The 22,561-nt window shown below is 32.0% G+C and overlaps 3 protein-coding genes and 1 pseudogene across 5 annotated transcripts; 3 read left to right on the top strand and 1 right to left on the bottom strand.

Annotated features, from left to right (window-relative positions):
* Positions 1–3,030: 3,030 nt before the first annotated feature.
* On the top strand, positions 3,031–7,164 carry LOC114178912 (sphingosine kinase 1-like). Its single transcript, XM_028065059.2, has 10 exons — positions 3,031–3,429; positions 3,505–3,627; positions 4,416–4,516; positions 4,686–4,758; positions 4,860–4,946; positions 5,034–5,111; positions 5,224–5,294; positions 5,666–5,962; positions 6,408–6,530; positions 6,623–7,164. The coding sequence occupies exons 1-10, from the start codon at positions 3,114–3,116 to the stop codon at positions 6,812–6,814; spliced, it is 1,461 nt and encodes a 486-aa protein (XP_027920860.1). The 5' UTR covers positions 3,031–3,113; the 3' UTR covers positions 6,815–7,164.
* A 1,828-nt stretch (positions 7,165–8,992) lies between these two features.
* On the top strand, positions 8,993–10,608 carry LOC114177596 (syntaxin-125 pseudogene; annotated as a pseudogene).
* Positions 10,609–12,764: 2,156 nt separating this feature from the next.
* VPS28-1 (vacuolar protein sorting-associated protein-like protein) lies at positions 12,765–14,441 on the bottom strand. The gene is made up of 2 exons (XM_028063014.2): positions 14,283–14,441; positions 12,765–13,706 (listed from the first exon to the last, which is right to left on the bottom strand). The coding sequence occupies exon 2, from the start codon at positions 13,602–13,604 to the stop codon at positions 12,966–12,968; it is 639 nt and encodes a 212-aa protein (XP_027918815.1). The 5' UTR covers positions 13,605–13,706; positions 14,283–14,441; the 3' UTR covers positions 12,765–12,965.
* Positions 14,442–17,715: 3,274 nt separating this feature from the next.
* Positions 17,716–21,656, top strand: LOC114177598 (endonuclease 4-like). Of its 3 annotated transcripts, none has more exons than XM_028063008.2 (9): positions 17,716–18,056; positions 18,384–18,519; positions 18,838–18,948; positions 19,043–19,098; positions 19,415–19,498; positions 20,050–20,142; positions 20,317–20,384; positions 20,753–20,826; positions 21,235–21,656. In XM_028063008.2, the coding sequence occupies exons 1-9, from the start codon at positions 17,940–17,942 to the stop codon at positions 21,351–21,353; spliced, it is 858 nt and encodes a 285-aa protein (XP_027918809.1). In that variant the 5' UTR covers positions 17,716–17,939; the 3' UTR covers positions 21,354–21,656. The 3 variants fall into 3 exon arrangements, with proteins under 3 accessions (XP_027918809.1, XP_027918808.1, XP_027918810.1); XM_028063007.2 differs by having other exon boundaries at positions 18,335–18,515; XM_028063009.2 differs by having other exon boundaries at positions 18,335–18,519.
* The last annotated feature ends 905 nt before the right edge of the window (positions 21,657–22,561 follow it).

Raw genomic sequence — 22,561 nt, 5'->3', positions numbered from 1 at the left:
TAACCACAGATCGAGTCATTTTGGACGTATCATAGGTTAAGTTAGGCCCACCTTAAGCTAAGTCGAGTAGACTCACCTATTGCTAAGTCATTTTGCCCCACTTTTGGCTGAGTTAAGTCGAGACCACCTCTAATCGAGTTGAGTTTGACCCACCTTGGACTGAGTTAAGTTAATCTCACCTCATAAAGAGTCAATTTAGGCCACCTTGTGTCGAACTCGAGCCTAGTCAAGTTGGGCTCACATCAGATTAAATAAAATTGTGTCTATATTATACCAAGTAAAGTCAGACCACACGAATTAAGTCAAACCGATATTGGGCTGAGTTGAGTTAAACCAACATTAGACCAATGTCAGATCAAGTTCATATCATACTATGTTAATTCTTGAGACACAATCTCAACCCATGTTGAACAATATTAGGTCGAGTCAAACCAAAGTTGGATTGAGTCATCTCAACCAAACAAATTGAATTGGATCACAACTTTCTTAATAAATAACAAATAGTAAAAAATAAATAAAAACTAATTTTTAATTAGTGTAAAATATTTTAAAATTAATTCTAAAAACTAATTTTTAATTAGTGTAAAATATTTTAAAATTAATTCGCAACGTAAAATACTTTAAAAAATAATGTTATTATAAAAAATATTCAAAAACTAATCAAAATCTTGTTATGAAGACGTAAGTGACCTTAATATACTTTAAGTACAAACAGAAACATTTCTCAACCAATTCATTCGATGAATAATTAAAAAAAAAAAGGATTTATAAGCATATAGAGGTTGACCCTTGGTCAAATTTACATATTTCCAAAATAGGATGATATACCATTGACCATAAGTATACCACATTATTTTTGAAAGAATTTATGTATATAATTGCTATCTCATTTTGTTCACCTAATGTTGTAGTGAGGACTGTTTCCTATTGTTTACACAGTAACATGGCACTGATACAAAACCACACTTCCAAAAAAGCACCATACATACACTTATTTTATCTTATCATTATAAATCATATATGATACTATATATATTATCTAATTCTTATCATGATAAGCTAATAAATGCGTGCCTTGTATTTTTAATACTTATTATATAACAATATCTCTACCAATATAATTATTATAAAGTTGAGGGAACCTCTATGTTCTCCCTATATTTTGTTTTTGTTTTGTAATTTAAATAGGATCATAAATAATTGTACACATGCGACATTCTACAAAATTATTTTTAAATTTGAATTTATGTTTTCTTTCTTAATTCTATGATTATAACTTAATCCTAATCTCAATGTGAAAAAGAAAACTCGGATAACCTATGATAAGCCTCAAATACGAGTAACTCAGGGTTTAGCTACTACTTTTATACTATGATTTGATTTCTATAGAAAAATGAAAAAAAGAAAACCAAGATATTCAAATAACAGTAATGTTCTGCTCGTTTCCACTGACTAATTCATTTTAAAAGTAAAATACAGGGAAAAATATGATTTTAGTTCCTCAAATTTCACTAAAATTTAGAAATGGTCCTTGGTCGAAACATAATTACTTTTTGGTCTCTGTATTTTCAAAATCATTGTTTTTAATCCCTATTTCTGGACGGTGTTAAAAATAACAAACGGCGTGTCACCTGTCATTTAATCTTTTATATATAAAAAAAAACTATCGTCGGCTAGACCGACGCTTTTCACTAGAAAAAAATATGTTTTTAGTCTCTGAAGTTTGAGCTTAATTTGAAAATGACCCCTGGTTGAAACTTAGTCATTATTTAGTCCCTGCACATTAAATAATAATTATATAATAATAATAATACTATACTACTAATAATAATAATATTATATAATAATAATATATAATTATTAATAGTATTATTATTATATAATAATAACAATAATAATAATAATTATTATATAATTATTAATAATATTAAAATAAATAATAATATTATAATTATTATTAGTATTAATATTAATAATAATTATATAATAATAATATATCAGTAATAATATAAATAATAATTAATAATATTATTATTTATTAATAATATATAATAATTATTATTAACAATTATATAATATCATTAATAATTATATAATAATAATATATCAGTAATAATATAAATAATAAATAATATTATTATTATTTATTGATAATATTATTAATAATTATATATTGTTATTATATAATATTATTATTATTTGTATATTATTATTATATAATTACTGATATTATATAATAATATCAGTAATTATATATAATATTAGTAATTATATAGTGACTAAGTTTAAATGTGACTAAATAGTGTACTATACTAATAAGTAATTAATATTAATACTATATTAATATTATTATTATTATTATTATATAATTAATATTTAATGTGCATGGATTAAATAGTGACTAAGTTTCAATCAGAGACCATTTTCAAATTAAGTTCAAACTTCAGGGACTAAAAGCATATTTTTTTCTAGTTTTGGTGAAAAGCATCGGCTAGGCCGACGCTAGTTTTTTTTATATATATAAAAAATTAAATAACACGTGACACCGTTTGTTATTTTTAACGCCGTCCAAAAATAGGAACTAAAAACAATGATTTTGAAAATACAGGGATTGAACAGTGACCAAGTTTCGACCAGAGACCATTTTCAAATTTTAGTAAAACTTGAGGGACGAAAAACATATTTTTCCCTGAAATATATAAATTAAAATTTTGACAATTAACATGCTTTTTAAAATAAATTTATAATGGTAAGAAATGATTTCATTTAAAAAAGATGATCAAAGTACACGTTTAGGAACAACTTTAAAAAAGGTGGTAAAATTTATAAACAAAAAATTAGACTAATTTAATTCCCAAAAGAAATTAATCTCAATATATATAATTCGCATTACTGACTAGAGTGCGTGTAAATATATCAAAAATGAGTTTATTAGTTGAAAACATTACTAATCTACTTTTAAAAATTAAGGCTTTTATTATATATTTTAAAATTTGTGAAAAAGAAATCAATAAATTAATCAATTGTGTTCCTCCTAACTCAAGTCATTACCATTATTCTTTGACCTTCTGCTCTGGCGGTTTATTTTGCAATCAAACCGGTTCTCGCAGGAAATGGACCGAACCGCCGCCATAATCTCCGATCAGGTCAACGTTAACGGAACTGTGACGCAGTTATCCCTGCTTGCCGATGGGAGGCTGTGGTGGCCGGAGGGAGGTCAACGGAATTTGATCATAGAAAAAGAGGTTATCGGGTTCGCCACCGATGGTTTGAACATTAGGCTGAAAACCGTGGTGGAGAGCGGAGATGGATGCTGTGGTTGCGGGAGTAGAAGAAAAGTTGTCCGAGACGACGTCGTGTTTCGGCCATCGTCGGAGGAATCGCACAGGCTCTGGTGCCGGAAGCTCAAAGAATTCATCGATTCCCTGGGTAACTAATTTGAAGATTTTTTGGTAGCTTATGTGATTAATTTTGTGCTGCGGATTCTGATTTTTATTGGAACAGGACGCCCTAAGAGGCTCTTTGTTTTTGTTAATCCTTTTGGGGGAAGGAAATTTGGTGCCAATATTTTTCGGGATCATGTTAAACCTCTTTTGGAAGACGCACAAGTCCATCTTACTGTTCAAGGTTTTGATCTTTTCCTTAGGTTTTCTTTCTTTTGCCATTATTGTTATTATAAAAAAAGTGTGATTGATAATAACAATCTATACAGACCAATCAAACATTAATAATCCTAAATCGTAAAAGAGCCAAAGATTCAAAATATATATATACACACACACACACACACACAAATATCTATCTCCACTCAAGGAAGTGTAATAGTTATATAGAGCGTGAAAACAAAATGTGGGATATTGGTGGAGATAAATAGGATATACTTGAAAGGGTAAGAATCTTGAAGTTTCTAATCTTCTAGTGATGAATTGATTTGGAGTCAGTTCTTTTGAGAGATGATGGAGAAGAGAAGGAACTATAATGACATTGAAACTTATTCAAGGATTTAATTTCATTTTAAATTATAAATAGTTTTATTTATGTTTTCATCATTTATAAAATTTAATTATATTTATATTGATTATGTTGACGTCCTATCCCAAGTTTATCGAAATGTTGTATCAGTACCTATATCATACTCGTATTCATGCAATATATGTAAAAACTAAAATATAAAAAATTGTTGTAGGTATAAAATCTAAATAAATAAGTAAATGTTATTATAATTATTATTATTAGTTTAATGTTTATAGGTGTACGTTTTTTTTACTGTGAATAATAAAAATTAGTTTTTTAAAATACTATTATCAAAGTTAAATATTTTATTATTAATGCATTCTATCATAGTCTACAACATAATAAAAAAATTATAGTACTATCTATAAGTTGGAATTATTTTTTTTGTTATTATATATCAGAAACCAAGCATCAGCTCCATGCAAAGCAAGTTGTTCAGTCACTTGATTTTTCCAAATACGATGGAATAGTTTGTGTCAGTGGAGATGGGATTTTGGTTGAGGTTAGTTCACTGAAATTATTGTTGTTATTTGGTTACAGTTCGTACCAAGTGCGACCATTAAGAATGTGATGATGGCTGTGTGAACTAATGATTGTTTGAGTTTCTTTTGTACACATGGTTGCCTATGTTTCTCTTTAATTATCTTACTAACGTCACGCACTTTTAGTAGGTTGTAAATGGACTGCTTCAGAGGGAGGACTGGGACACTGCAATAAAGATACCCCTTGGAGTAGTTCCTGCAGGTTTCATTCCTTTTTCTTTAATGAATTTAGCCAATAAATTTTGTTGTGTTAATCTTCTAATTATCTCCTCTGTGATGCACGTTCGTATAAAATGAATAAAGGTACGGGGAATGGCATGGCAAAGTCTCTTCTCGATTCAGTGGGTGATCCTTGTACAATAACCAATGCTGTTCTCGCCATTATAAGAGGTTACGAACTTGTCACATATGTGATCATATATATGATTTTTTAAACTGTGTTGATGTATATATTAACTCTGCATTAAATGCTGTCAGGCCATAAGCGATCACTTGATGTGGCCACCATCACACAAGGGGAAACCAGATTTTTCAGTGTGTTGATGCTTGCATGGGGTAATTATAAATTAACGTCACCATATATTGGATTTTGAAAAAGAGGTGGTTGTGAGGAAGCATGTGGTTGTGGCCATGTTATTTGATGTAACATTTGATAATTTTATTTCAGGTCTGGTGGCTGATATTGATATCGAGTCTGAAAAGTATAGGTGGATGGGAAGTGCACGAATAGATTTTTATGTAAGTAAGCCGTGTAATAAGTAAGAAGACATGTTAGTTTATGATGCTTTCTTTAGTTGCTGAGTCTTTTTATATGAATTATTGTTGCATGAGTTATCTGATACTTTGGTTGAAGGCAAGAACATAAATCAAAAAGCCGTTAATCATCAAAGTATTGATCACCTACCAAGTTTACAAAAAAGTATTTGTGTTTATGTAGAAGCCAAAGTACCGAATTTAAGATTGTCTCCTGATTTTTTGCACCAGAATTATATGTATACCTAGTAGTGACCCACACTTCAGTGCCATGTTCTCGTTGTTATACAGCAATTTCTTTGACTTAAAAGGATTGAGGTTATTTTTTACTTTCTTTGCATTACCTATTGTTGTAGGCTCTTTCTCGAATCTTCCATTTGAGGCATTATGAAGGATGTCTTTATTTTGTGCCTGCACCTGGATTTGAAGCTTACGGGGAGACCATAAGTTACCCTGGCAGTTCTGCTAGCAAACGCATTATTAGTGATCAAATGGATGAGGAACCAGTGAAGTTAAAAAGGGTAATTTATCAGGGACCTGAAATTGACTTGGAGAATCTGAGTTGGAGGGTTTTAAATGGACCATTTATTTCTGTCTGGCTTCACAATGTGCCTTGGGGTGCTGAAAACACCAAGGCTGCACCAGATGCAGAGGTTGGTTGTATGCGTAAAAGTTCTTCTGTATATCATTGCTCTCTCATACTGTTTCACCTGACATGTGATGTCATAGCTAGAACTGATTCGTATTGCTAACATGACAGTTTTGGCAACATTAAAAAAAGAATTAGAAGATGAATCCATATAAATTAGTATCCGAACTGGTCCCATGGAGGCTAATATACGACTAAATGAGGAATGGCTATTGGTATATTTTGCTTGATTTTAATGACTATTAGACATCAATGTTCATTATATAAGTATCGTGCAGAATAGATCATAGAGACACCCCAATTGTTGCCATCATTGACATAACTGCTAGCTGACACCACACCCCAAATTTTCTCCCTCCATTGTGTGACATCTTAACTATTTATTGGTGATAGTTGCCTACAGCCATGAACTTAACTAGTCTTTTGTTAATTTAATTTGGTAAATGCAGTTTTCAGATGGTTATCTGGACTTGATCATTATGAAGAATTGCCCCAAATTACCGTTGCTGTCATTGATGTCAGATTTGAATAATGGAGGTCATGTAAAATCGCCACATGTCATGTACCTAAAGGTGTGGTCATCACTACTGTAATACTTTTCCTGCAGTGATTTATTTGCACGACAAGATATGTTACTTTCTATATCTTTTGCAACAAACCATAGGTGAAAGTTCTGGTCTTGGAACCTGGGCCGCGCTTGGGGGACCAGGAGAAGGAAGGGATCATAGATGCAGATGGTGAGGTTCTGGCAAGGGGTAAAGGATCGTACCAGTGTGAGCAGAAGACTTTGATGGCCTATGATAAACTTCAAATAACAGTGGATCAAGGTTTAGCTACTCTTTTTGCTCCTATTTAAAATCCGTGATCTTTACAACAAAAGTGAGAAACAGATAAAGAATGAATACTCTGGGTTTAAGAATTTTGGAAGAAAATTGATGTATACACCAAATCTTATTTGACACTTAGCTTTGTTTGCTTCCGTAACCTCCTCTGTTACAAAGATGGAAAGAGAAGATATCCCCTGCTTTTCTCGAGCTGATTGGAACAACTTCAGTGATGAGAGAGAAAGAAGAAGAAAAAGAAAGAACAAAAGAGGGGGACAAAGATGTATACCATTGCTAGAAATGTGTTTTAAGGGGTATTTGAATAATAAAATTAATAAATTTTTAAAAATAATATTAGAATAATAAGTAACTTTTATTTTAACTTTTTTTCTTTCTTTCATATTGTCCAAGCAAAGTATTAGTGGGAAGTCTGAATATCATTAAGTGTGAGTCTCTAACTATTGTGGAAAATGTTTGTTCTTCCATGATTTTTGTGGAAATTTTCAACAACCAATAACTTTTGTGATCCATTATATTTAGTCTATTTTGTTTATTTTATTGTGAATGGATCAATCGGATTTGAATAATTACATTTAATTGAATTTTGATAATTGAATTTAATTAGATTTGAATCATTAAGTTTACTTCGTAATTACATAAATTATTTATTTGTTAAACATTATTTACTAATTGTAACTAAAATATAATGCATGCAATTTTTTATACATTATTAATACATGAATTAGTTAAGCCAACATAGAAAGACATTATTGTTTATAATTTCTTGCCATCGTAATTGACAGCCAATGTTTTTTAATGTGTTAACCAATGTTCTTCACTAATATTACAAAATTTAGTAACAATTAATAATGTAGATCATTTTATAATATATTGTGTACATGTTATATTGATTTTATTCTTATTAACATAACTATTTTTTATTTTCTTTTATTATCAGCAAAAAAATCACCTATAATAAATAGGAATGATCGTAAAGTGTTCTGTGTTTTTATTGTAATTAGGCTTAAATATTTTTTTGGTCGTCATTTTCGTAGTGTTTGTTGTTGATGATTCTCATTTAAACAGAATGTTTTAAATGATCCTTATTTTTACGGAATGTTGAAAATGATCATCATTTTCGTAATTCGTGTTTTATTTGGTCATTTTTTGTAACACCATTTAAATCATTAACGGAGCATTGTACTACACCGTACAATACACGTAACACACCGTGCCACCTGTACAATGTTCCGTTAATGATTTAAACAGTGTTACCAAATAAAACATAAATTGCGAAAATGAGGACCATTTTAAACATTCGGTAAAAACGAAGACCATTTTAAACATTCTGTCAAAATAAGGACCATCCGCAACAAACACTACGAAAACACTACGAAAATAGGACCAAAAAGATATTTAAGCCTTGTAATTGTAATAAGCCTTGTAATTGTAATATTATAGAAGTTAATAAAATATTTATTTTTATAATTTTAATTATGTTTTTCATTTCAATAATTTTAATAATATCTTTTTTTTTTACTTTTACTTTTTAGTTTTTTACCATTAAATATCAGTGGATGTACTTGCACTTATAGCATGCATGAATAACGCAAAGACAACATTTTACAACGTATAACACAAGTAAGAAAAAAGCCAACTAAACCATTCAACAAGAGAGCCTACAAATCTAATATCAGTATACAAGATAGAATTTAAATTATATTATTATCAATTAAAATAACTAGTTCAATTATTTTGTATTGATTTTAATAAGTTATTTATTTATTATCTAAAGACTAGAAGTACCACAATAATTATGCTAATTACAGATTAAAAATATCAGTTATGATTATTATCTATCATTATTTGTAATAATATACATGAATATATATATATATATATATATATATATATATATATATATATATATATATATATCAATGCTAATTCAATATAGTATATTATAACATACAAATTATAGCACGTCTTCTTTAAGTGATTTTTATTTCTTCTGTTTGATTGAAGTTTGATTACACTGAACAGTTATTGGTGGAGAGAAATATTTGATCTTACTTATACAACATCACTTCATTTTTATTTTTTTTTAGTTTTATTATGTTAGATATTTAATGTGAAAGATGAAAGATAAAAATGAATTGAGCAGCCATGGATTTTCCTTTCAAAAATAGAATGTGTGAAGGAGGGAAGACTGGCTGCTAAGTTCCATCTATAATAGGATTCATCAATTCTAGCTCAAACTCTGTTAGGTTCCAAACACAATTGCATAAACATTCAATTTTCTTTTGTTTTAGATAGTATCAAAATGGAACATCTAATTAAAAAACAATATACAATTCCTAAAAATAAAAAAGAGCAGAAGCTTTGAAAGGACACAAATCATCTAAAGATTCCGTTCAAAAAAAGGCAAAAACACAAACCTTGTTTCATCATCCATCATTAATTACCATAAGCCTCTGAGACCAGCACCATAAGAACCAGGACTGAAAGAAAAAACATCCTCAAAAAGTTAAACCTTTCGTTGGTGGCAATTACTCGCTTCTGTCAATTGTCACCTTCTGGGTTCTCCATTGTTGGTTCTGCAGAGGAGGATGAGTTCAGCACATGCTCCTCAAGATTTTGATCATATATAGCATGCAAGATATCTAGAAAAAAGAACAAAAAAAAAGGGTTTTAGGTAGTTGGGGAAGAAAGAAAGAAAGAAAGAAAGAAGAAAAAATGAACGACCTTTTCTCAAACTCGTTCAAGAAATACAGTGACCTGAAAGAGCAGGCATATCTAGATGACGTGGAGGCGGGGAAAGAAAGCGTGAACCTGGACAAGTTCTTCGAGGATGTGGAGGACGTGAAAGAGGACATGAGGAGCGTGGAGATGCTGTACAGAAAGCTGCAAGAGGCGAACGAGGAGAGCAAAACGGCGCACACGGCGAAGGCGATGAAGGAGATTCGGGCGCGCATGGATAAGGACGTGGAGCTGGTGCTGAAGCGCGTGAAGGTGGTAAAGGGGAAGCTGGAGGCGCTGGAGCGGTCGAACGCGGCGAACCGGAGCTTGCCGGGGTGCGGGCCGGGGTCGTCGGCGGACCGGACGAGGACGTCGGTGGTGAGCGGGTTGGGGAAGAAGCTGAAGGACATGATGGACGATTTCCAGGGGCTTAGGGCGCGCATGCACATGGAATACAAGGAGACGGTGGAGCGGAGGTACTTCACGATCACGGGGGAGAAGGCGGAGGAGGAGACGATCGAGAATTTGATATCGAGTGGGGAGAGCGAGAGCTTTCTGCAGAGGGCGATTCAGGAGCAGGGGAGGGGTCAGATAATGGACACCATTTCGGAGATTCAGGAGCGGCACGACGCCGTTAAGGAGATTGAGAAGAACTTGATGGAACTGCACCAGGTTTTTCTGGACATGGCGGCGATGGTGGAGGCGCAGGGGCAGCAGCTGAACAACATCGAGAGCCACGTGGCTTATGCGAGTTCGTTTGTGCGACGTGGCACGGAGCAGCTTGAGGATGCCAAAGAGATTCAGAAGAGTTCCAGGAAGTGGACCTGCTATGCCATCATTCTCGGCGCTGTTCTCATCGTTCTGCTTCTCTTCCCTCTCTTCACCTCGCTCTTGCCTGTTCTCTTGAGGTGAACGATAACACCTTCACACAACAAAGGATCCATGCAACACAAGAAGCTTTTTCTCCATTTCGATTCTAGTAGATTAGGAACACTATACACAACTGTGCCATATAGGAACCTGCTATTCTTCTCATCTTATGTAAATAGCTTCACACATTTTCGGAACGGATGCTTTGTTTCAATCATATTACTCTCTTCGTTTCATTTCCGCCTGTTTTCTATTCAGAACAGTAAGTACAGTTTCATGTTACAGGGGGAGAGAGATGAACTGGTTGAAGGAAGGGTTTAACAGCGAAAATGTGTTGACCCTTTTAAAAACATAGTTGTTGGAGTATGAAAAACAAAACACTCACTTTTTAATCTACAGATAAGTTTTTTACAAAAGTGGGATTGATTTATGTTAATATATGTTCTTTCATATACATAGACATTGAAATTAAATCTCTTACCATGACGTTGTTCTCTGACCATGTTGATTGTATTATGTTAATGTTTGTTACGATGATTTGAAAGATTAAACCGATATCCTTTACCTTTAGAATGTTACAAATATGAAGTGAGTAAATTCTCTAATGTTACACCAGCTCCATTGTCATTTTCCCAAGAGAAGGATAAAAGTGAATAACATTCTACAGATTAGAAATAATTAGAACTTTGTGCGCTCTGAATAATTAATGCTTAGAATTTGAAACAGTGAAATTGAAATTCAGTCAATCTGAATTCAACCTAAAAATGGATGTGTATGCAATATTCATGTTAGAGAGGAACAGACCTAAATTTTTCTGTTCAAGCTTCTGTTAGCAGCATTTCTACTTGCTGCAGCCATTTTCTTGCTTCATAGATCCGAGACAGCGAGCCTCATTGTTAACCAAAACGTGCTTTGTGTTCAGTTTAATTGACAAGCATAGCTCCCAAGTCCTAAATGATTTTTTTCTGCAGAATGCTACTCAGCTTCTGGTGCCTAACGTTAGTGTCCTTAAAATGTTATACGCAATGATCATACCATTCGCTTAGATACTATTACTACTACTAATTATTAGATTTTTTTTTTTGAGAAAATAATGAAAGAAAATTGCTTTTCACTAGCAGTACAAACAGTTCTTGGTCATCACAGAATAAATTTTGTATTAGTATTAATTTAGTACCAGTCTTCTGTTGAAAATTGACTATTTTGTAAGAATGGATTAAAAGTAGTGTCAATTTTCGTACTCACAACGAAACAAATGATCCAGTTAAATATCACACTGGTAAACTGTAGTCTAGCCATTAATTAACAGGTATACCAAATCTTTTTGACTTCCAATTTACCAAACAAATTCTAGGTAACTGTCTTTTTCCTTCTAATATTATATCGTGTCCAAACGATCCCACTTTTTCTTGAACTTCTGAACACCAGAAGTTCATAGCTTGAGATGAAGGGCACCACTTTACTTTTAATCAATTAATCCAGTTTCATTCTAAGATGCAGTGAATAATGGCTGTAATTTATGGCAGAGAACCATTTTTATACAGCTAACCTTTCCACGCGGGCATCATTTGTACCAGTTTCCACTACAGCGTACCCTCTTCATGCAATACTTGTCAATTAATTAATATGATCAAAGCAAAACTATGGCATCCCAATAAAAAATTCCAAACAAACATTTGATTGCAGAGAGATCATTCAGATGCTGGTTTATATGCAAGGCAATCGAAATTATGTGCCTTCATACTGCAATAAAATAGAGCACGAGGCTAACGATTTTTCAGAAATTTTGTGCATCTGAGTCTACTGGCAAACACCGTGTTTGATAAGGAAAAAAAGTAGCAAGAAATAACATAACACGAAAGAAAATGAATGAAACAATAAAGTAGCAACGTTTAAAGAAAAACAAGGCACAATATGAAAAGAAATATAGAAAAAAGAATAAAAAATCATGGTTAATCGACTTTTACAATGGACTCTAGGCACAATTTCTTGTGGTTTCTCACCACAAAAACATGGGAGTTGTATCTTCCAAGCTGCATTCCTCCACATACTATAGGAGAAAAGAAAAGACATCGGTCTCTCCTTTTTTATCCACCATATGGAACGCATCTCCACCCAATAATTGCATAACTACTTATGATTAGCATAGTTCAAGCACATCAAAAGCTATCAATCATGTCAATTTTTTGAAAGATCTACCTCTATATGATATAGAAACACATCTATCGGTACAAAGACAAATGTGTACATCTGTAGACTCGACAATCGAGTTTATTGAGATTCCACCCCTGCTAGGAGGACACAGAAACTCAAATCAAACCCAAACAATCAACAGCAGGTAAGAAAACAAAAGCTGGAAACTAGTCCACAATATAAAATGAAACATCAATGATCAGCACAAAGCCATCATTAGTAAATATCCAAGGAACCAGCATTAAAAATGTATAAGCTGTAACCAAATAGAAAATTCCTTTCCTCCAATCAACAAGATTAATAACCAAAGCAAATACAAAAAAAGAAAAAAAAAAAAAGAGGGAAATTCTGATTTAATGTACAAGCACACTGGCCACTCAATCATGTACCAGCATTGGGTAGGGCTGCCATAAAGGAATTGTAAGAAGACTCAAGATCAAAGTGAAGCTGCCGCGCCTGTTGTTCCGTCAACTCATCAGCTGCACCCATCTTGGATAACCTTGCAATCCATTCTTTCATTTTGGTTTTACCCTCAAAATCGGGCGGCAGGATTGTCAACTTATTGAGAGAAGCATAAAGGTCCGAGAGCAGTGGATGCACCTGATCCACAGCCACCATGTTAAGTTTCAAGGAATCCATGGATGTAATAAAATTCTGCACACACTCAGCCACAGCAGCAGCCGAAGTGGAAGCAGAGGCAGCTGCAGTCGCGCGATGCTCCACCGTAGCAGGCACACCAGACACCACAAGGCGGTTTAGTGCAGCCGGGCACTCCATCTTATAAGTGTCTGCAAACCGCTCAATGCTAGGCACAGTGTCTTTAAGGGTGGAAGCTAAGGTTTTGAAATGAGCAATGAGCTTCTGGCACTCCAACTCATATTCCTGGGGTGAGATTATGTCTCTAACATAGGCTTTCTCAAGCCTCTCAGTGGCCTTTATGATGGCATAAAGCTCGGCAAAGTTGTCAAACATTTCTCTCTCGCGCTTGTCATTCCAGAGCTTAACCTCCATGGTACTCATGAGTATACGAACACAATATATTCAAACCAATCACACAGTGGGGATGGAGGAAAATTGGAGAAGAGAACGGGACACGCGCAAAGAGAAGGGTGGTCTTCTTCGCTGAAAGTAAACCCACAAAACCAAAACATAGCATGTTAACTACAGCTAAGATCACAGCGCTACAAAGGGGATCTAACAACTAACACCATTATTTCATCACACCAAACATCAAAATGCAAACAAAACAGTAACCAAAGTACTCACAGACCCAGCAGAAGAAAAACACTAAAAATCTCAACTTTGTCTCAGATAAATCAAAACTAATTCAAGACAGTGAACTAATCTCAACTTTCTCCCAAATATAAACTCTGGGTATCAGAAAACTTTCCTCCTCAAACTGAAAAATAAGGGTAAAACGCGGTTTCAACGAAAACAATGGACGTTATAGGTTTCCAAAATCTCCCTCAAATTTCCCACGAACCAAACAACAACGGAGCATAAACACAAACGAAAACGAAGAAATCAGCAGACAGGCAAGACCAAAAATAAAAAACAGAAAAAAGAAACCCCATGTAAAAAAAAATTCATGACAAGAAACCCCAAATCAAAAGAAATTGCAAAGGTGAAAAGCAATAATCAAGAGAGACAGAGAAAGAAAGAGCAAGAGAGAGAAAGAGAGAGAAAAAAAAGGCTTACAAGAAGCAGAAGACGTTATGGAATGGGTGAGAGAGAGGTGCGTTCCATATGATGATTAAGAAGGGAATGGATTGCATGAAATAAATCGGGTGCGGTACGGTCCACGGGGAAAGAGAAAGGGGTTGCGTGTGGGCTCCCACATATTATTATTGCTGCACGCCACGGCTTACGGCATCGACGTGTAGCAGTTGAAAACCAAATAACTACTAATAAGAAACCAAACGCAATGCTCAAATCTCAATGCATTCCGCTTACTATTTCCACCTCCTTCTCCCTTCTCTCCAACACGTTACCCACCAAATCACACATTTCCCCTTTTCAATTTCATTATGTTTCAACCTAACCCTGACCTAACTATTCTCTTTTTTTTTTTCTAACCATTTCAAATATTTTTTTATTCTTTCCTCACAATTTCAATACATAAAACATTTATTAATGTCACCACCATTTTAATCTTCTTGTTTTTTATAAGGTTTACAAAGACTTTAAATTGTATAGATAGATGTATGTTTAATTTTTCAAAGAAAAAATAATTGTATTTAATATTTTTTACTATTATAATTGTGAAAATTTGGGACACGTGGCTTATTTTAAACTAATACTAATTTGGACCTCCTTAACGAAAAAATATCAATAATTCAATCTTAGCATTTGATGATTACACAAATGAGATTATCATTGTGCATTATTGCTTAGTGACAAGCCAATGTCAACTTCATCTATTTGGATTTGTAGGTTGTAATTTCATTTTGACGGCATTTGAAGGTTCTAATTAAGACAATAAACCTATTAAAATTTTGAGACAATAAACTCACATTGGGAGCTAGATTTTTTATTCATTAGTAAAATTTTTATTTCAAAAGATGAAAATACGAAAAACATAATTAAACTTTCCATCGTTTACAATGGGTTAAATATGTTTTTCTCCCTTAATTTTCACAGTGAATTTTGGAATTGATTTATTTTAAAATTTTAGACCAATTTAATATTTCATCTTTCGAAATACGTGGATTTAGTCATTTTAATCAAATTTTTTTAAGTTTATTTGACATTTCAAACGCATTTTATAATAGTATTTGACTTAACATTAAAGAAACAATGTGTCAAACAGTATAAACAACTTAAATATAATCTTGAAATGCGTATGGAAAATCAAATAAACCTAACAAAATTTGATTAAAATGACTAAATCCACATATTTTGAAAGATGAATGATTAAATTGGTTTAAAGTTTCAAAATTGACTAATTCCAAAATTCGTTTATGGGACAAAAACATATTTAATCTTTTAAAATATTTTATTTTTATGTTATAAAATAATTTATAGGTAATTGTGATAAAAATGTCTAGAGTCTATAATAATTACCTAGTATAGATTATATTATTGAGTAGTTTTTATGAATATCTATCCAAGCATTATTATAGCTACCACAACAAGTAAACAAATATTACAATATATATAGTGACATTTATGATACCCAAAATATTAGTTACAAAATTATGTTGGAGGAAACTATGCTCCTTTAGCAAGCAAGCTTGGATTTGTCGAAATTCACCTTGAATCTAGAATATTCTATGGAGAACTTCTCTAGAGTGGAAGATACCACCAAAAATAGATGTACCTTTGTTTTTATTATTTTTTTTCTCTTCAAACACATACCTTTGCTTGTGGCTCTCTTTTGTAATGTTATAGCATTTTCTTATGTAAGACATGAAAAATATCTTTAGGAGTAAATCTAATGAAATTGGCCATTCCTATAATGAATGATAGGTTTCTATCAAGTATATCACAATGGTGTTAATATTAATGTTTTATTATATAAGGCAATCGGCATATACTTTGTGGTCTGCTTTTCAAATTATATATCTCTAATATTATTTGAAAATATATGCATATTAATTATATAAGTTTTTAACAATATTATATATCATTAATTTTTGGTTAATTTTTTTTTTCTTAATTTTAGTGAAAATTTGAATTAGTCCTCTTAAATTTTTTGAATCAATTTAATTTCTCAACTCTATAAATGTGTGGATCTAATCTTTTTAATCAGATTTATTAAGTGTATTTGATGTTTCGAATATATTTCATTATAATATTTTATGTTGTTTACACCGTTTGACACATGTTCGCTTCAATGTTAATTGAGAGACGCGTTTCAAAGTCGATAAACTTAGAAAAAATTGGTTGAAAGATTAAATATACACATTTATAAAGATAATGGACTAAATTGGTTCAAAAATTTTAGAAAAAACTAATTTCAATTTGCACAAAATTGAATGACCAAAAACATATTTAACTCTTAATCTTTTACAAAATATTTGTTTAGAGAGTAAAGTATCTCTCATCAATAATAAATGTATAACAATATTAAAAAGTAGGTTAAAATTAATACAATTTTATTATAACATCTCTACCGTGGTCAAGGATTTTACATTAACTAAATACAATATTAATTTTATTACATATAAAAAGGTGTAAATATTACTTATAATTTTGCAAGGTAAAATTAAATTTAAAATTCATTTTCGTTGTATTATGTTAAAGTCATTTAAATCTTTTTTAATTATTAAGTACATGTTGAACTAAAAATCAATTTTTAAAATTAATTCATGTTGATAAATTGTTTAAAAACCTTCATAATTAATTTCTAAAGTCAATTCAAGATAGCAAATTCATAATCAATTTCTAAAGTCAATTCAAGATGGCAAATTCACATACACAGACAAAATCAACTCTTTCTAATTTCTTCATTAACTAAAATCAATTTTTTATAACTAGTAAAATCAATTCTCTAAATACATGTCAAAACACATTATTTATTATGTCATTTACTACTGAACCATTTTTATACCACCTATTATATTATCTACTATCTTATTACTACCAAATAACCCATAAATATTAATGAGATATTGATGTATCAATGTCTCTCATTTTATATGAATCTTAATATACAATGTTAAGAGATGTATATTTTTTTTTTTAAATTAATCTACTTCAAGTAGCAAGTAATTTTATTTTTTATTTAAAAAATAGAATATTTAGAAAATTGTATTATCATAGATATTTTTTACCTAGTCATTAAATGGAAGTGAGAATCCAAAAGTTTTCAAATTAGAAGAAAAGCTTTGATGTTACAAAAATGTCAAATTACTTTTTTTTTTTCTAGAAACGTAATGTTATCTTTTACTATTTCATTTAATAAAATCGTATAAAATTTTGAGATAATTTATATGATTTTAGAGAAATATATAAATTATTCTTAAGAATAGTTATAGACTTATAGTGAATTAAATAGATTTTAGTAATTTTTTAAAATTGAGATCTCTAAAATTTATAATGTTTTCTGAACATGTAAAGGGAAAACATTCTGGCACACATTTGCTACCTACAGATACACCCGTTGGTTGGTTCCACCAGTAAGGTAAATCTGAATTGTGGTGACTCATCCTTTGCCTTTCCTCTTGGTAAATGACAATTTAGGAAGTTACTTTCTTGTTGGGGTTTGAGTTTTTGGGGATTTATATAGTATTTAGGAATCTTAGGCTTAACACCAAACTCATTCATGTCATTAATCCTGGTATTAGCACAAATTTGTTGTGTCTGTCTATGATTCCATCTTATAGCTATTGATTGTGTAATATTAACATTAACATGATGCATATGGGTGATGAGAGAGTAAGAGTGTTGTTTCTTCTGTTGCTGATGCCACTGCCAATTGTTCTGGGTTGGGGAAAGGAGGGTCACTATGCCATTTGCAAGATTGCACAGGTAAAGTAACAATACCACCCTACTCTTTGCATTTACATATCTTTCTAGATTCATTATCAATGTCTCAATTATTCTTAAATTAGTTTCAATATATAACAAATGATAACAGATCCAGTGTAGTGTAGAACAAGCTGTGAAAGCAATGAATTATAAATGAAGGGTTTGTTAGAAGCTTAGTTGGTTTCGGAGTATAAGGGGTTTTGGGGTTTTACCATGTCTGTGTGTTTATCCTGAGACCGCAGTGTTGGTAATAAATTCTTGGAGGGTTTGAATTGCAGGAGTATCTTAGTGAAGATGCTCTATTTTCTGTCAAACAATTGCTTCCAGATTCTGCTGAAGGTGATCTTGCTGCAGTGTGCTCTTGGGCGGACGCGGTTAGGTTTAATTACCACTATCGTTGGAGTAGTGCTTTACATTATGTTGACACGCCGGATTTCAAGTGTAACTACGAATACTGCAGTGAGTATGTTTGGCCCTTTGGTACATTGGCTTTGATGGAATTTTTGTATATGTAGGTTCTCTTTGGATAAACTTATCAACAGATACTTAAATGAATAGAAAATAAGAAGCTAAAATGAATTATACTTCTTCTATAAGTTAAACTGTGAACTTCTGGAAAAGGCCAACAAGACTTTGGATAACACACTTTAAGTTCATTTTAATTTCTTATTTTCTTTCTTCTATTAGTATTTCCCGTGATGTTTATCCAATAAGACTTTAGACTGTTCAATGACCACGCACTTTCCAAGTTACTATATTGCGACTCTCATGATTCTTGAAGGAGACTGCCATGATTCTTCCAAGCATAAACATAGGTGTGTAACGGGAGGAATATACAACTATACAATGCAACTTAAATCAGCTGATGCAGGCCCTTCATCTGAATTAAACTGTATGTGCATGCATTCACAGAGTGCATTCTTAATTTTCTAGTTACATACGAAGATATGTCCTTTAATTTTCTGTTCTGATTTTATCAAATACAGATAATTTGACTGAGGCACTTCTGTTCTTGTCACATTTTGTTGGGGATGTTCATCAGGTTTCTTCTTCTTGTTTCCTATTTAAAATATTATCAAAAACACAAGTTAGTCTTGGTCCAAAAAGTAACTATGGCTTTCAAATATTTTGTCCTGGATTTGCATGAGTGGCAAATTGGAGTTTTTGAATTTATCTATGGGCAGGTAAGTTGAGAAATGAGAACTTGAAACTCTAAAACAAGCATTGGTGGTAATTAGTCAATATATTATTTCCCATGTATTGTGTGAAAATTATAATCGCGGGGTTAAATGTCTTTTTTTCTTCAGCTAACTTGTAATTGCAAGGATATGTAATTTCATTCCTGATTTCTGGTGCAGCCCCTACATGTTGGTTTCCTTGGAGACCTAGGTGGAAATTCAATTACAGTTCGTTGGTACAGAAGGAAAACAAATCTCCATCATGTAAGTGCCTAGAATCAGATTCTATGTTTGTTGATAACATAACACTGGTGTATTCCCTTCCGTGACTTAACTGTACTAAGTAACTGAAATTGTTTTTTTTCCCCTTTTCGTAGTGTAACTTAACGAAGATTTATTGTTTTCTGAGAGAAACTTTACTTGTAGTGGAACTCTCTATTATTTTTTATTCCGTATCTTGTTGCTTTCTTCATTGTGTTTGGGAGAGAGGTAATATGGGCAAGGAAAAGATTTAGAAACCAAGTCCATTTTTAAGGAAAAATATATGAGTTTTAATTTTAATTCTATTTATTCTTTGCAGTTTGAACTGATACCTACACTTGGCATTTGATGCCAAAGTTAGAGAAACCTTATTGTATTCTCACATGCTGTAGGTAAAAGATGCACCCACTTTTGCAAGTGATCTAATTTCTTTGACACTAAGATCTTGTACATAATCCTTTGGTTTTTATCTGTTGGTTATCATGCTCATCCAATCTATCCCCGTCAATAATGCAGTAAATCGATTAAATTCAGTGATTTCGGTTTTGGTCCAGGTGTGGGATGACATGATTATTCAGTCTGCTCTAAAAACATTCTATGATTCAGATCTTTCTATTATGATACAAGCTATTCAAAGGAATATTACAGTGAGTTTCATTTTTCTAATTTTTTTAATGCATTTATTCAAATGATGAAGATACCCAGCGTAGGTAAACTGAAACTTTTTCTTGGGTCATCATCATAGTTATTGCTATGCTGGGACTTGTACAGATACGTCTCGATCAAAGTGGCTAACTATTGTTTTTACTCTCTTTCTGCAGGATAATTGGTCAAATGATGTATCGATTTGGGAACATTGTGCACACAACTACACTGCCTGTCCAGATCGGTATCAGCATAAAACACAGTCTTTTTCATTTTGCTCTCTAGTTTTGTCTCATTGGCTGCTTAGTATTAAACTGGTTACAGTATTCATTGCTTGATAGTCAATATTTTGATATGCATATTGACAAATTTATATTCATTTCTTGTGCCTCATTTTCATAACTCTGCACCTTGAAAACGTGGAATTGATTAAGTTGAAATAATTATCTTAATCACAATACCAGTTACTACCTGTAACTTACCTAGTAAGGTTACCATTGTTGTTGCATATCTAGATAGCTAAGGACTTCCCATGGTTTGCCACATCACATTCTTGCATACAACTTGTATAATTTGAAATTGCATATTCTGATTTTATTGGTTTCAATTCAGGTATGCTTCTGAAAGCATTAGCTTAGCATGCAAATTTGCCTACAAGAATGCTACACCAGGAAGCACTTTAGAAGGTATGTCCTATTTCTCATGGACAAATAGAACATTAGAGGAACTCCATAATCGTCAGCTAGAGCTTTTTCCTCTTTTCCTTCTACTGTGGGTAGTGTTATTTCTTTAGTATCCTTGTTTGATATGAAAAAGACAGGAGGGAGTGATTTTTTGTTTATTTGTGTTGTGTTCTTTTCTATTTCGATTGTGCGAATCCATTTTCTTCTACTTAATCTTCATCTTTTATTAAATATATTAATAGAATAAAATCTAAAGTGTGTATCACAATTTTCTCTGTACCTGGTCATGACCGATGGAACGCACCAACTTATTCAATGTTCAATGATTGTGATCCGTGTGCAATATTTTATTTGGTTTCATAATATCTGGAGGATTCCCTTCATTCTTTATTATTCTATTCAATAATGTAGATGAGTACTTCCTTTCTCGGTTACCTATTGTGGAAAAAAGACTGGCTCAAGGTGGTGTGCGACTTGCAGCTATCCTCAACCGTATCTTTGCTTCTAAGACCAGAATTGCTCAAGCTTGAACACATCTTCAGAGGATCAGCATCCATGATAAATAGTGCTGTCACTTGTGTATCTACCAAAGGAGAGAGACCTTCAGTACTCTTCTCTTGCCAACTCTTTTAATATAAAAGTAGCACAGTTCTTCTTGATTTGCTTATATGCCTGTTCATTGATCCTAAGGGACAATTTGCTTGATTTGGACTATAAGCACATTACCTACCTAAAACATTCTAAAGAGTTTCTATGTTGTTGTGATTTGTGTGCTTAACACATGTAAATGCTTATCATTCAAAATATAATACTTATGAGGTCTTTACTTTGTATTTATCAAAGAAATTAACTTTGGACCACTATTCTCACACAATCAGATTGTAAAGGAAGAAAAACTGAATTTTGCATATTTTCTGAAGTTTACACATGCACACATATAGCTCACAAAGATTTGAACAGTAACTGAGAAAACTAACTATAACCAACTATATTTGAATTTACTTCAACACTCCCCCTAATTCAAATACTCATAAGTAAAAAATCCTAACTCTCCTCTAAGTTTCACAAATCTGTCAGACCTAATTGTCTTAGTTAGGATGTCTGTCAACTCAACTTCTGTTGAGCAATAAGCCAATTGAAGCTCACCATTATTCACTTGTTTATAGTCTTAACTTGTTTAAGAGAAACCGGATTCCTGACCAGATTGATAGCTGATTTCGTGTCAACTAACATTTTTACATCTATTAAAAATGAAAATTGATTTTTACATCAAACAAAATGCACCGTAGTTTTTAATCATTTCAAAGACAATGATTTAACATTTTTTGATGCCAATTATCCAACTTTTTTGTTTCTTTATTTTCAATATTTTTAATCAAGTAGCTTTTATATTATTACTTGCATTAACAATAATTCAGTACAACTATTCATGAGGCTTTTATTTTTTATTTTTTTAAATATGCTTATTTTCTTGCAATGGATTTATTTTATAGAATAAATATATCTTAAAATTATCCTAAGATTCATACAAGCGTTTTTTTTTTTTTAATTTCATAGGTATGTCCAAATATATGTTTTTCTATAATCATAAGGATAACATGATAAGTTATTATATATAAATGAACTACAGAAACATACAAAAGAAAATGAATAACGGTGTAAGAAGATAATTGAGTAAATAACACATTTGTAACTTAAAATAGCTGCTATTTTATAGTTTAGTAAAATAAAGGGAAGA

Source organism: Vigna unguiculata, chromosome 3, assembly GCF_037176805.1.
Source record: "Vigna unguiculata cultivar grain cowpea cultivar isolate G323 ecotype 2 chromosome 3, ASM3717680v1, whole genome shotgun sequence".
Taxonomy (NCBI): domain Eukaryota; kingdom Viridiplantae; phylum Streptophyta; class Magnoliopsida; order Fabales; family Fabaceae; genus Vigna; species Vigna unguiculata.
This window is presented reverse-complemented; position numbering and strand designations above follow the sequence as displayed.